Raw genomic sequence first — 12,905 nt, 5'->3', positions numbered from 1 at the left:
AAAACACTAATATAGATGAGGGACTGAATTAATACCAAGCATGACAAAACACAATACATAGCAGAATCATGGAGCTAAGTATACATACACTCCCAGCAGGGAATGATCCCATTCCACCAGCAACTCCACACAGGCAAAATAGGAGTCATGCATTAATATTAACACAGAAAAAAGTACAAGAAAGTGGAAACAATAAGCAGAGGTACAAAGACCACTTATCTGAGAGGAGTTCTGGTAGACACAGAAGGAAGGGCTGACTTCAGAATGTCCTTAGCACACAGGAAACAACATTGAGCACCGGCCAGGAACAAGAGAACACTACTCGGTTATATAAGCCCAGTCAGAACAACCTGATTGCCAATCCTCCACAGCTGTCTGGTTTCTATTCAGCATGCCAACTTCACTACCAGCACTGACCACAAGAGGGAGCCCCAAACTGGAAAATTTATTCACAACACGGGGTCCAGCCATGAATCACCATGATTGGAGTGCGAGATTGGTGAAGCCCAGCGTGTGTGATACCAGCCGTCGGACCCCCACCGTTCTATTTCCAGAATATCCCTTTTAATTGTTTGATTTCGTCCTTCCCAAATCTATCTTCAGGTGTCAACTGTTCGGACGACGACGAGAAGCCGCGCAAGCGACGGCGAACCAACTCCAGCAGCTCCTCGCCCGTGGTGCTAAAAGATGTTCCCAAACCCACAACGCCAGTCTCGAAAACCATCGCCGTGCCGGTCACCGGCAGCCCCAAAATGAGCATCATGCAGAGCATCGCCAACTCCTTACCCCCGCACATGTCCCCGGTGAAGATCACCTTCTCCAAACCCACCACCCAGACCACAAACACGTCCACGCCGAAGGTGAGTGTCTCTGATCGCACCGCATCCTCCACACTTTCTACCATACCCCTGCATGGCGCTGCAACACTTTCCCAGGATCCTGAATGGAGCACACAGTGTCATCAAGCAGAAAATGGGAATCTTAGACTCCAAATAAAGATTGTCTGCAGTCTTACCATGACTGACAGGGTAAAGATACATCACCTGTCCTGGTCTGAGCCACAGCGATCAGTGGTCCATATGAGTGATGGGGCCTGAGCGTGCACTTCACTCCTTAAGGACCGGGCCCAGCCACCTCTACACGTATGTCATCAACTGCAGACCCCTTTTTTTCTAGAGTGACCGGGGGGGGGGGGGGGGGGGGGTGGGGTGGGGGTAGGTAGGGTCCCACTTTTTTTTTGTTTTTTTGTTTTATTTGAAGGGGTTTTCTTTTTCCTCTCACTTTGGCATCACTTGTGGGGGTACTAAACCTCTTTATCAAGTCTCCAAAAATTGCAAATGTATGCATTACCACACCGAACCAGGAGGGGGCACCAGTGAGAAGTGATGACCTAAAATAAAAAAACTAAATCTTTATTTTTATATAGCGCTAACATATTCCACAGCGCTTTACATACATCAGGAACACTGTCCCCATTGGGGCTCACAATCTATATTTCCTATCTCTGTCTTTTGGAGTGTGGGAGGAAACCGGAGGAAACCCACACAAACACGGGGAGAACATACAAACTCCTTGCAGATGTTGTCCTTGGTGGGATTCGAACACAGGACCCCAGCGCTGCAAGGCTGCAGTGCTAACCACTGGGCCACCACAAGGCTGCAGTGCTAACCACTGGGCCACCACAAGGCTGCAGTGCTAACCACTGGGCCACCACAAGGCTGCAGTGCTAACCACTGGGCCACCACAAGGCTGCAGTGCTAACCACTGGGCCACCACAAGGCTGCAGTGCTAACCACTGGGCCACCACAAGGCTGCAGTGCTAACCACTGGGCCACCACAAGGCTGCAGTGCTAACCACTGGGCCACCACAAGGCTGCAGTGCTAACCACTGGGCCACCACAAGGCTGCAGTGCTAACCACTGGGCCACCACAAGGCTGCAGTGCTAACCACTGGGCCACCACAAGGCTGCAGTGCTAACCACTGGGCCACCACAAGGCTGCAGTGCTAGCCACTGGGCCACCATGCCGTCCCTATGACCTGAACTCTCAGAACTGTGGTTAGGGTGGGCATACATATATCGACTGACCTTCCCCCTGATGGGTACAGGGGCCTCCCCCGGATATCGGGAGAGGAAAGGATCTGGCCAAAAATGTTATTTTCTGATCTATAAATTATCATTTTAACCCCTTGCTTACATATACGGCCGATGTGCACACTTATTGTATGGAGTGGACCCCTGACAGTGGAATTTAAAAATTGTGTTGGGGGCGCTTCTGACACTCATCGGCCCTCCATACCAGGGTCACGTGGTGCCGATGGGCTGTCATGGCATCCAAGGGGTTACTGCAGACCCCCATGTATGTCATGGTAGCCACTGGCTGGGCTACGTAGGTGTAATAAGCTTGGTAAGAGACCAGTAATTATACAATACACTGCAATATTACAGAATTGGATGGGTGATATGACTATAACGAACCCTCAGCTGTAAGAAGGATTATTCCTATGTAGGGTTCTCTTTCTCGCTGACACCTAGTGGAGATCTTGGAGATTGCGTGGCTTTTCTGACAGTTTTCTCTTTTTTCCCTCTCTCACAGGTGATCATCGTCACCACCTCCCCGAGCTCGACGTTTGTCCCCAACATTTTATCCAAGTCTCACAACTACGCCGCGGTCACCAAACTGGTGCCGACGTCCGTCATTACCTCCACCACGCAGAAGCCGGTGGTGGTGGCGGCCTCCTCGGCCCACTCCTCCGCTCTCGCCATCAGCAGCAGCAGCGGTGGCACTCCGGCTCCGGTGTCCACAGGAAGCATTGCCGTCACCACCGTGGTGTCTTCTACCCCATCCCTTGTAATGTCCACCATGGCGCAAAGTAAGAGGCACCTCTGCTGTTTCATTAATCCAACTCTGCTTCTAGATGTGAATATTCACCCCCCCCAAAACTCTGGCCATCGTTCTGTGCTGACACATTTAGAAATGCAACTTTATAAATCGCTGCGTGATGAGATTCTTTTTTTCCTTGCAGCCACCACTAGGGGGAGCTCAGGATCTTAATGCATGCTGCTTATTGCAATGGATCCTTGAAGCCCTCGGTCGATATGATTGGAAGTTTAGCGAGGTGAACAGGTGGAAGTAAGGAGCCTTGTCAGGATGATTTCACGCTCACCATGTAGCAGAGCTGGGCAGGTCAAGATTTCAATGTAGCTAAGCCAGTCAGGAGGTTTTACTATCATGATGTAGCAGACCTGGGCAAGTCAAGAGATTTTACTTTAGCTATGTAGCAGAGCTGGCCAGGTTAGGAGGTGTTACTGTAGCGAGGTTACAGAGCCTAGCAGGCCAGGGTGATTTTGCTGTAGCCATGTAGCAGAGCTGGGCAGGTGAAGAGGATTTCATTCTAGCCATATAGCAGAGCTGGGTAGGTCAGGATGATTTCGCTGTAGCCATGTAACAGAACTGGGCAGGTCGGTGATTTTGCTGTATTGATGTAGCAGAGCTGGGCAGGTCAGGAGGATTTCATTCTGGCCATGTAGCCGAGCTGGGCAGGCCAGGATGATTTTGCTGTAGCGATGTAGCAGAGCTGGGCAGGCCAGGATTTCGCTGTAGCCATGTAGCAGAGTTGGGCAGGTCAGGAGGATTTCACTGTAGCCATGTAGCAGAGCTGGGCAGGTCAGGATAATTTCACTCTAGCCATGTAGCAGAGCTGGGCAGGTGAGGATGATTTCACTCTAGCCATGTAGCAGAATTGGGCAGGTCAGCATTATTTCATTCTGGCCATGTAGCCGAGCTGGGCAGGCCAGGATGATTTTGCTGTAGCGATGTAGCAGAGCTGGGCAGGCCAGGATTTTGCTGTAGCCATGTAGCAGAGCTGGGCAGGTCAGGAGGATTTCACTGTAGCCATGTAGCAGAGCTGGGCAGGTGAGGATGATTTCATTCTGGCCATATAGCAGAGCTGGGTAGGCCATGATTATTTTGCTGCAGCAGAGCTGGGCAGGCCAGGATGATTTTGCTGTATTGATATAGCAGAGCTGGGCAGGTCAGGGTGATTTTGCTGTAGCCATGTAGCAGAGCTGGCAGGTCAGGATGATTTTGCTGTAGCCATGTAGCAGAGCTGGGCAGGTGAGGATGATTTAATTCTGGCCATGTAGCAGAGCTGGGTAGGCCATGATTATTTTGCTGTAGCAGAGCTGGGCAGATCAGGATGATTTCATTGTAGCCATGTAGCAGAGCTGGGCAGGTCATGAGTATTTCACTCTGGCCATGTAGCAGAGCTGAATAGGAGGATTTTGCTGTAGCGGGGAGTAGAGCTCAAACATGTAGCAGAGTTGAATAAGTATGGAGTGTCCCTAGCAATGGATCAGAGCTCAGCAATATGGTAGAATTTGGTAGCTGAGACGACTCGCAGTACATGGGTAGCAGAGCTGGGTATGGCAGGTTGCACGCTGTAGCCAGATCAGTAACATTTATGCCTAGATTTTGCTATTCTAACCACGTGCAGAAAGCTCCGGAGCTCCCTCTAGTGTTGTCTGCTGGGAACCAGAACTGTATGCAATAATTGTCTGCAGAGGATTCTGACGTGGCTGATAAAGATAATATGCGGGCACCATAGGGTTTATTGGGAGTGCAACTTGGAGAGTCACTTGTAGAGAAGGATCTGGGTGTACTTATATATCACAGACTAACATCATGTGAAGTCAAATCAGCAGCTTCTAAGGCCGGAAGACGAGGGAATATCGGTGGAGATTACACATAAGGGTCACCCTAACGCTTGCCATTTCTTCGGCGCTCTATTGGGAGACCCAGACGATTGGGTGTATAGCACTGCCTCCGGAGGCCACACAAAGCAATTACACTAAAAAGTGTAAGGCCCCTCCCCTTCTGGCTATACACCCCCAGTGGGATCACTGGCTCACCAGTTTTCTGCTTTGTGCGAAGGAGGTCAGACATCCACGCATAGCTCCACTGTTTGTAGTCAGCAGTAGCTGCTGGCTCTATCGGATGGAAGAAAAGAGGGCCCATATAGGGCCCCCAGCATGCTCCCTTCTCACCCGCGGTGGTGCTTGTAAGGTTGAGGTACCTATTGCTGGTACAGAGGCTGGAGCCCACATGCTGTTTTCCTTCCACATCCCCTGGAGGGCTCTGTGGAAGTGGGATCTTGCCGGCCCCCAAGCCCTGGGGCCGGGCTCCATCCACAGACCCATAGAACCTGCTGGATTGGGAGCGGGAGTGCCGTTCAGGGACAAGGCCCTGCAACTTTCAGGTACTCTGTGTCCCCGGCAGGCACGGACACTCTCAGGGCTTGCTGAGCGTTGTAGTGCGCCGGGGATAGTGGCGCTGTACGCTGGGGGTTAGGTCACTGCAGCTTTGCTGAGTGACGTTGTGTGTTGGGAACTACTGCGCCGACCGCTCCTGGAGCGGCGGCGCAGCTGCGACTTGTGGTGCGCCGGGGGCTTTGCGCCGACCGCGCTTTTACGGCGGCGGCGTTTCTAACTTTAGCCCCCGGCTTCTCCGGCCTAGCGCCGCTTCGTTCCCGCCCCCACCCTGTCAATCAGGGTAGGGGAGAGACGCTGCTCAATGGCAGCGCCGAGGGCTGGAGCTTTATTTACATGCTCCAGCCCTCTCACTAGGCACAGGGGGAAGCAGACTTCCCGCTCTTCGTCGGTGTACGCCCAGGGCCCGCCCCCCCTCTCCACAAGGACGCCGGCAGCCATTACACATGCGGTCTGGCTGGGGAAAGGCAGCAGGCTCTGGGAGACCCAGACTAGAGGGATTTCTGGCGTCCACACACCCGCTCCTAAGCGGGCGGTAAGCTGCACTTTAGTGCTGGCCCCACTTGTGCCTCAGTGATATATTAGTGTACTTTTTTCTTGGTACCATATATATATTTAGTTGCACTGTAAGGTCGCTTCTTGGCTGGACACCCTGTACTGCTCTGAGGAGGCAGCAACATGTCATCCGCAAAACGCAAGGCTGCCAAGGCACGGGCTGTGTGCACTGTTTGTACTGCATGTGGGGCTGATCTACCGGCAGGCTCCAATGATTCACATTGTGTGCAATGTTCAGTCCCAGTGGCACTTCGTCAGCCAGAGCCTATTGTGGTGGTAGCCCAGGCAGAGACGCCTGTGAACCCTGCCCCGGTGACGGGGACAGACTTTGCAGTGTTTGCTGATAAAATGTCTGAGGCTATGACAAAAATCCTGGAGACCTTGCAGGCCAGGCCAGTTCCTCAGACCATGGACACTGCTGTGGCTATGCTCTCTGGTCCCCCTCAGTTGGAACTAATCCGTACTTCAAGGGGGTCTCAAGCATCACAAGCTGAAGTCTCTGACTCAGATGACAGTCCCAGGCAGCCTAAGCGAGCTCGCTGGGAAAGACCCTCGACGTCATCACACTGCTCAGGGTCTCAGCGAGAAGAGTCTCTCTGTGATGAGACTGAGGACGGTGATCAGGATTCTAATCCTGAGACCCCTCTCAATCTGGATGCCCCTGATGGTGACGCCATGGTTAATGACCTTATATCGGCGATTAATAGACTGTTGGATATTTCTCCCCCAGCTCCTTCAGCAGAGGAGGCAGCTGCACAGCAGGAGAAGTTCCATTTCCTGTATCCCAAGCGTAAATTAAGTGCTTTTTTGGACCACTCTGACTTCAGAGAATCAATCCAGAAGCACGACGCTCATCCAGACAAGCGTTTCTCTAAACGTTCTAAGGATACCCGTTATCCTTTTCCCTCTGAAGTGGCCAAACGCTGGACCCAGTGCCCAAAGGTGGATCCCCCAATTTCCAAGCTTGCGGCTAGATCCATAGTCGCAGTAGAGGATGGCGCTTCACTTAAAGATGCCAACGACAGACAGATGGACCTTTGGTTGAAATCTGTCTATGAAGCTATCGGCGCGTCGTTTGCTCCAGCATTCGCGGCCGTGTGGGCACTACAAGCTATTTCAGCTGGTTTAGCACAGGTGGATGCTATCATGCATCCAGCAGTGCCACAGGTGGCGTCCCTAACTTCGCAAATGTCTGCGTTTGCGACCTATGCTATCAATGCTGTCCTAGAATCTACGAGCCGTACCTCTATGGCGGCCGCCAATTCTGTGGTTTTGCGCAGAGCCTTATGGTTAAAGGACTGGAAAGCAGATGCTGGTTCCAAAAAATGCTTAACCAGCTTGCCATTATCTAGAGACAGACTGTTTGGTGAGCCATTGGCTGAAATCATAAAACAGTCCAAGGGTAAGGACTCTTCCTTGCCACAGCCCAGAGCAAGTAAACCTCAACAGAAAAAGTGGCAGTCGAGGTTTCGGTCCTTTCGAGGCTCGGGCAAGCCCCAATTCTCCTCGTCCAAAGGGACTCAGAAAGGACAAGGGAGCTCAGAGTCCTGGCGGGCTCACTCACGCCCCAGGAAAGCAAATGGAGGTACCGCTTCCAAGGCGGCTACCTCATGACTTTCGGCCTCCTCCCTCCGCATCCTCGGTCGGTGGCAGGCTCTCCCGCTTTTGCGACATTTGGCTGTCACAGGTCAAAGACCGGTGGGTAACAGACATTTTGTCTCGCGGGTACAGAATCGAGTTCAGTTCTCGGCCTCCACTTCGGTTCTTCAGAACCTCCCCACACCCCAACCGAGCAGATGCCCTGCTGCGGGCGGTGGACTCTCTAAGAGCAGAAGGAGTCGTGATCCCTGTCCCCCCTCTGGAACGGGGGCGAGGATTTTACTCCAATCTCTTTGTGGTTCCAAAAAAGGACGGCTCCTTCCGTCCTGTTCTGGACCTAAAACTGCTCAACAAGCATGTGAACGCCAGGCGGTTCCGGATGGAATCCCTCCGCTCAGTCATTGCCTCAATGTCCCAAGGAGATTTCCTAGCATCAATAGACATCAAAGATGCTTATCTCCACGTGCCGATTGCTACGGAGCACCAACGCTTTCTGCGCTTCGTGATAGGAGACGAACATCTTCAGTTCGTGGCTCTGCCATTTGGTCTGGCGACAGCCCCCCGGGTGTTCACCAAGATCATGGCAGCAGTGGTAGCAGTCTTGCACTCTCACGGACACTCTGTGATCCCTTACTTGGACGATCTACTGGTCAAGGCACCCTCTCAGGAGGCATGCCAACTCAGCCTGAATTTTGCACTGGAGACTCTCCAGGCGTTCGGGTGGATCATCAACTTCCCAAAGTCAAATCTGTCACCGACCCAATCACTAACGTATCTTGGCATGGAGTTTCATACTCTCTCAGCGATAGTGAAGCTTCCGCTGAGCAAGCAGCGGTCACTACAGACAGGGGTGCAGGCTCTCCTTCAAAGTCAGTCGCACTCCTTAAGACGCCTCATGCACTTCCTCGGGAAGATGGTGGCGGCAATAGAGGCGGTTCCGTTTGCGCAGTTTCATCTGCGTCCACTTCAATGGGACATTCTCCGCCAATGGGACGGGAAGTCGACATCCCTGGACAGGAAAGTCTCTTTCCCAGACGGCCAAGGACTCTCTGCAGTGGTGGCTCCTTTCCACCTCATTATCACAGGGAAGATCCTTCCTACCACCGTCCTGGGCGGTGGTCACGACAGACGCGAGTCTGTCAGGGTGGGGAGCAGTGTTTCTCCACCACAGGGCTCAGGGTACGTGGACTCAGCAGGAGTCCAGCCTTCAGATCAATGTTCTGGAAATCAGAGCAGTGTTTCTTGCCCTACTAGCCTTCCAGCAGTGGCTGGAAGGGAAGCAGATCCGAATTCAATCGGACAACTCCACAGCGGTGGCATACATCAATCACCAAGGAGGGACTCGCAGTCGGCAAGCCTTCCAGGAAGTCCGGCGCATTATGATGTGGGTGGAAGCCACGGCCTCCACCATATCCGCAGTTCACATCCCCGGCGTAGAAAACTGGGAAGCAGACTTCCTCAGTCGCCAGGGCATGGACGCAGGGGAATGGTCCCTTCACCCGGACGTGTTTCAGGAAATCTGTCGCCGATGGGGAAGGCCGGACGTCGACCTAATGGCGTCCCGGCACAACAACAAGGTCCCAACCTTCATGGCACGGTCTCGCGATCAAAGAGCTCTAGCAGCAGACGCCCTAGTGCAAGATTGGTCGCAGTTCCGGCTCCCTTATGTGTTTCCACCTCTGGCACTCTTGCCCAGAGTGCTACGCAAGATCAGATCCGACTGCAGCCGCGTCATACTCGTCGCTCCAGACTGGCCGAGGAGGGCGTGGTATCCGGATCTGTGGCATCTCACGGTCGGCCAACCGTGGGCACTACCAGACCGACCAGACTTACTGTCCCAAGGGCCGTTTTTCCATCGGAATTCTGCGGCCCTCAACCTGACTGCGTGGCCATTGAGTCCTGGATCCTAGCGTCTTCAGGCTTATCCCAAGGGGTCGTTGCCACCATGAGACAGGCTAGGAAGCCCACGTCTGCTAAGATCTACCACAGAACGTGGAGGATATTCTTATCCTGGTGCTCTGCTCAGAGAGTGTCTCCCTGGCCATTTGCATTACCTACCCTTCTTTCTTTCCTCCAATCTGGGTTAGAAAAAGGTTTGTCGCTCGGCTCCCTTAAAGGGCAAGTCTCGGCGCTATCCGTCTTTTTTCAGAAGCGTCTAGCACGACTTTCTAAGGTGCGCACGTTCCTACAGGGGGTTTGCCATATAGTTCCCCCGTACAAGCGGCCGTTAGATCCATGGGATCTGAACAGGGTACTAGTTGCCCTCCAGAAGCCGCCCTTCGAGCCTCTGAAGGAGGTTTACTTTCTAGACTATCACAGAAAGTGGCTTTTCTGGTAGCGATCACATCTCTTCGGAGAGTGTCTGAGCTAGCAGCGTTGTCTTCCAAGGCTCCCTTCCTGGTCTTCCACCAGGACAAGGTAGTGCTGCGCCCCATTCAGGAGTTTCTCCCGAAGGTGGTATCCTCTTTTCATCTTAATCAGGATATCTCTTTGCCTTCGTTTTGTCCTCATGCAGTTCATCGGTATGAGAAGGATTTACATTTGTTAGATCTGGTGAGAGCACTCAGAATCTACATTTCCCGCACAGCGCCCCTGCGCCGTTCGGATGCACTCTTTGTCCTTGTCGCTGGTCAGCGCAAAGGGTCGCAGGCTTCTAAGGCCACCCTGGCTCGATGGATCAAAGAACCAATTCTTGAAGCCTACCGTTCTGCGGGGCTTCAGGTTCCATCAGGGCTGGAGGCCCATTCTACCAGAGCCGTGGGTGCGTCCTGGGCATTGCGACACCAGGCTACGGCTCAACAGGTGTGCCAGGCAGCTACCTGGTCGAGTCTGCACACTTTCACCAAACATTATCAGGTGCATACCTATGCTTCGGCGGACGCCAGCCTAGGTAGAAGAGTCCTGCAGGCGGCAGTTGCCTCCCCGTAGGGGAGGGCTGTCTTGCAGCTCTAACATGAGGTATTTCTTTACCCACCCAGGGACAGCTTTTGGACGTCCCAATCGTCTGGGTCTCCCAATAGAGCGCCGAAGAAGAAGGGAATTTTGTTACTTACCGTAAATTCCTTTTCTTCTAGCTCTTATTGGGAGACCCAGCACCCGCCCTGTTGTCCTTCGGGATTTTTGGTTTGTTTGCGGGTACACATGTTGTTCATGTTGAACGGTTTTCAGTTCTCCGATGTTACTCGGAGTGAATTTGTTTAAACCAGTTATTGGCTTTCCTCCTTCTTGCTTTTGCACTAAAACTGGTGAGCCAGTGATCCCACTGGGGGTGTATAGCCAGAAGGGGAGGGGCCTTACACTTTTTAGTGTAATTGCTTTGTGTGGCCTCCGGAGGCAGTGCTATACACCCAATCGTCTGGGTCTCCCAATAAGAGCTAGAAGAAAAGGAATTTACGGTAAGTAACAAAATTCCCTTCTTTCCTTTTGGATTAGGCGTCTCGACCTCCACCGTGAAAGCCGCGGCCAACAGACTCCCCTCCCCGAAGAGCCTGGTGACCACTCCCGGCCAAATCCTCGCACAGTTTCCTAAGCAATACCAGCAGTCGCCAAAACACCAAATCCATCAGATACAACAGCAGGCGCCTCCGCTGGCACAGCCGTCCACCTTGTCCCACCCGGCGCCTACACCACAGCAACAGATCCCACCGGGGATCAAACCCACGATACAGATCAAGCAGGAGTCCGGTGAGTACCAAGTCACATTGTCCTATGGACCTCAGTCACCAAAATGCATCGGGTGATACATAGTAGATAATAACGGAGGGGAGAGGAAGGGGATGGAGCTGCAGTGAGTAGGAGGGGAGAGGAAGGGGGATGGAGCTGCAGTGAGTAGGAGGGGAGAGGAAGGGGGATGGAGCTGCAGTGAGTAGGAGGGGAGAGGAAGGGGGATGGAGCTGCATTGAGTAGGAGGGGAGAGGAAGGGGGATGGAGCTGCAGGGAGTAGGAGGGCAGAGGAAGGGGATGGAGCTGCAGGGAGTAGGAGGGGAGAGGAAGGGGGATGGAGCTGCAGTGAGTAGGAGGGGAGAGGAAGGGGGATGGAGCTGCAGTGAGTAGGAGGGGAGAGGAAAGGGGATGGAGCTGCAGGGAGTAGGAGGGGAGAGGAAAGGGGATGGAGCTGCAGGGAGTAGGAGGGGAGAGGGAGGGGATGGAGCTGCAGGGAGTAGGAGGGGAGAGGGAGGGGATGGAGCTGCAGGGAGTAGGAGGGGAGAGGGAGGGGATGGAGCTGCAGGGAGTAGGAGGGGAGAGGGAGGGGATGGAGCTGCAGGGAGTAGGAGGGGATGGAGCTGCAGGGAGTAGGAGGGGATGGAGCTGCAGGGAGTAGGAGGGGATGGAGCTGCAGGGAGTAGGAGGGGAGAGGGAGGGGATGGAGCTGCAGGGAGTAGGAGGGGAGAGGGAGGGGATGGAGCTGCAGGGAGTAGGAGGGGAGAGGGAGGGGATGGAGCTGCAGGGAGTAGGAGGGGAGAGGGAGGGGATGGAGCTGCAGGGAGTAGGAGGGGAGAGGGAGGGGATGGAGCTGCAGGGAGTAGGAGGGGAGAGGGAGGGGATGGAGCTGCAGGGAGTAGGAGGGGAGAGGGAGGGGATGGAGCTGCAGGGAGTAGGAGGGGAGAGGGAGGGGATGGAGCTGCAGGGAGTAGGAGGGGAGAGGGAGGGGATGGAGCTGCAGGGAGTAGGAGGGGAGAGGGAGGGGATGGAGCTGCAGGGAGTAGGAGGGGAGAGGGAGGGGATGGAGCTGCAGGGAGTAGGAGGGGAGAGGGAGGGGATGGAGCTGCAGGGAGTAGGAGGGGAGAGGGAGGGGATGGAGCTGCAGGGAGTAGGAGGGGAGAGGGAGGGGATGGAGCTGCAGGGAGTAGGAGGGGAGAGGGAGGGGATGGAGCTGCAGGGAGTAGGAGGGGAGAGGGAGGGGATGGAGCTGCAGGGAGTAGGAGGGGAGAGGGAGGGGATGGAGCTGCAGGGAGTAGGAGGGGAGAGGGAGGGGATGGAGCTGCAGGGAGTAGGAGGGGAGAGGGAGGGGATGGAGCTGCAGGGAGTAGGAGGGGAGAGGGAGGGGATGGAGCTGCAGGGAGTAGGAGGGGAGAGGGAGGGGATGGAGCTGCAGGGAGTAGGAGGGGAGAGGGAGGGGATGGAGCTGCAGGGAGTAGGAGGGGAGAGGGAGGGGATGGAGCTGCAGGGAGTATGGAGGGGAGAGGGAGGGGATGGAGCTGCAGGGAGTATGGAGGGGAGAGGGAGGGGATGGAGCTGCAGGGAGTATGGAGGGGAGAGGGAGGGGATGGAGCTGCAGGGAGTATGGAGGGGAGAGGGAGGGGATGGAGCTGCAGGGAGTATGGAGGGGAGAGGGAGGGGATGGAGCTGCAGGGAGTATGGAGGGGAGAGGGAGGGGATGGAGCTGCAGGGAGTATGGAGGGGAGAGGGAGGGGATGGAGCTGCAGGGAGTATGGAGGGGAGAGGGAGGGGATGGAGCTGCAGGGAGTATGGAGGGGAGAGGGA

General features: G+C 54.5%; 1 protein-coding gene across 5 annotated transcripts in view; it reads left to right on the top strand.

The window, feature by feature from the left end:
• The window catches only part of EMSY (EMSY transcriptional repressor, BRCA2 interacting), a 287,649-nt gene that overhangs the window by 26,343 nt on the left and 248,401 nt on the right, over positions 1-12,905 (top strand). For all 5 annotated transcript variants that reach the window (XM_075337584.1, XM_075337581.1, XM_075337582.1 and 2 more), the window contains 3 exons: positions 604-860; positions 2,596-2,872; positions 10,854-11,105. In XM_075337584.1, coding sequence (XP_075193699.1) covers positions 604-860; positions 2,596-2,872; positions 10,854-11,105 — 786 coding nt within the window. The remainder of the gene's footprint in view (positions 1-603; positions 861-2,595; positions 2,873-10,853; positions 11,106-12,905) is intronic.

This window comes from Anomaloglossus baeobatrachus, chromosome 2, assembly GCF_048569485.1.
Source record: "Anomaloglossus baeobatrachus isolate aAnoBae1 chromosome 2, aAnoBae1.hap1, whole genome shotgun sequence".
Classification (NCBI taxonomy): Eukaryota; Metazoa; Chordata; class Amphibia; order Anura; family Aromobatidae; genus Anomaloglossus; species Anomaloglossus baeobatrachus.
The sequence above is the reverse complement of the archived record's forward strand: the minus strand, read 5'-3'. Positions and strand labels throughout refer to the sequence as shown.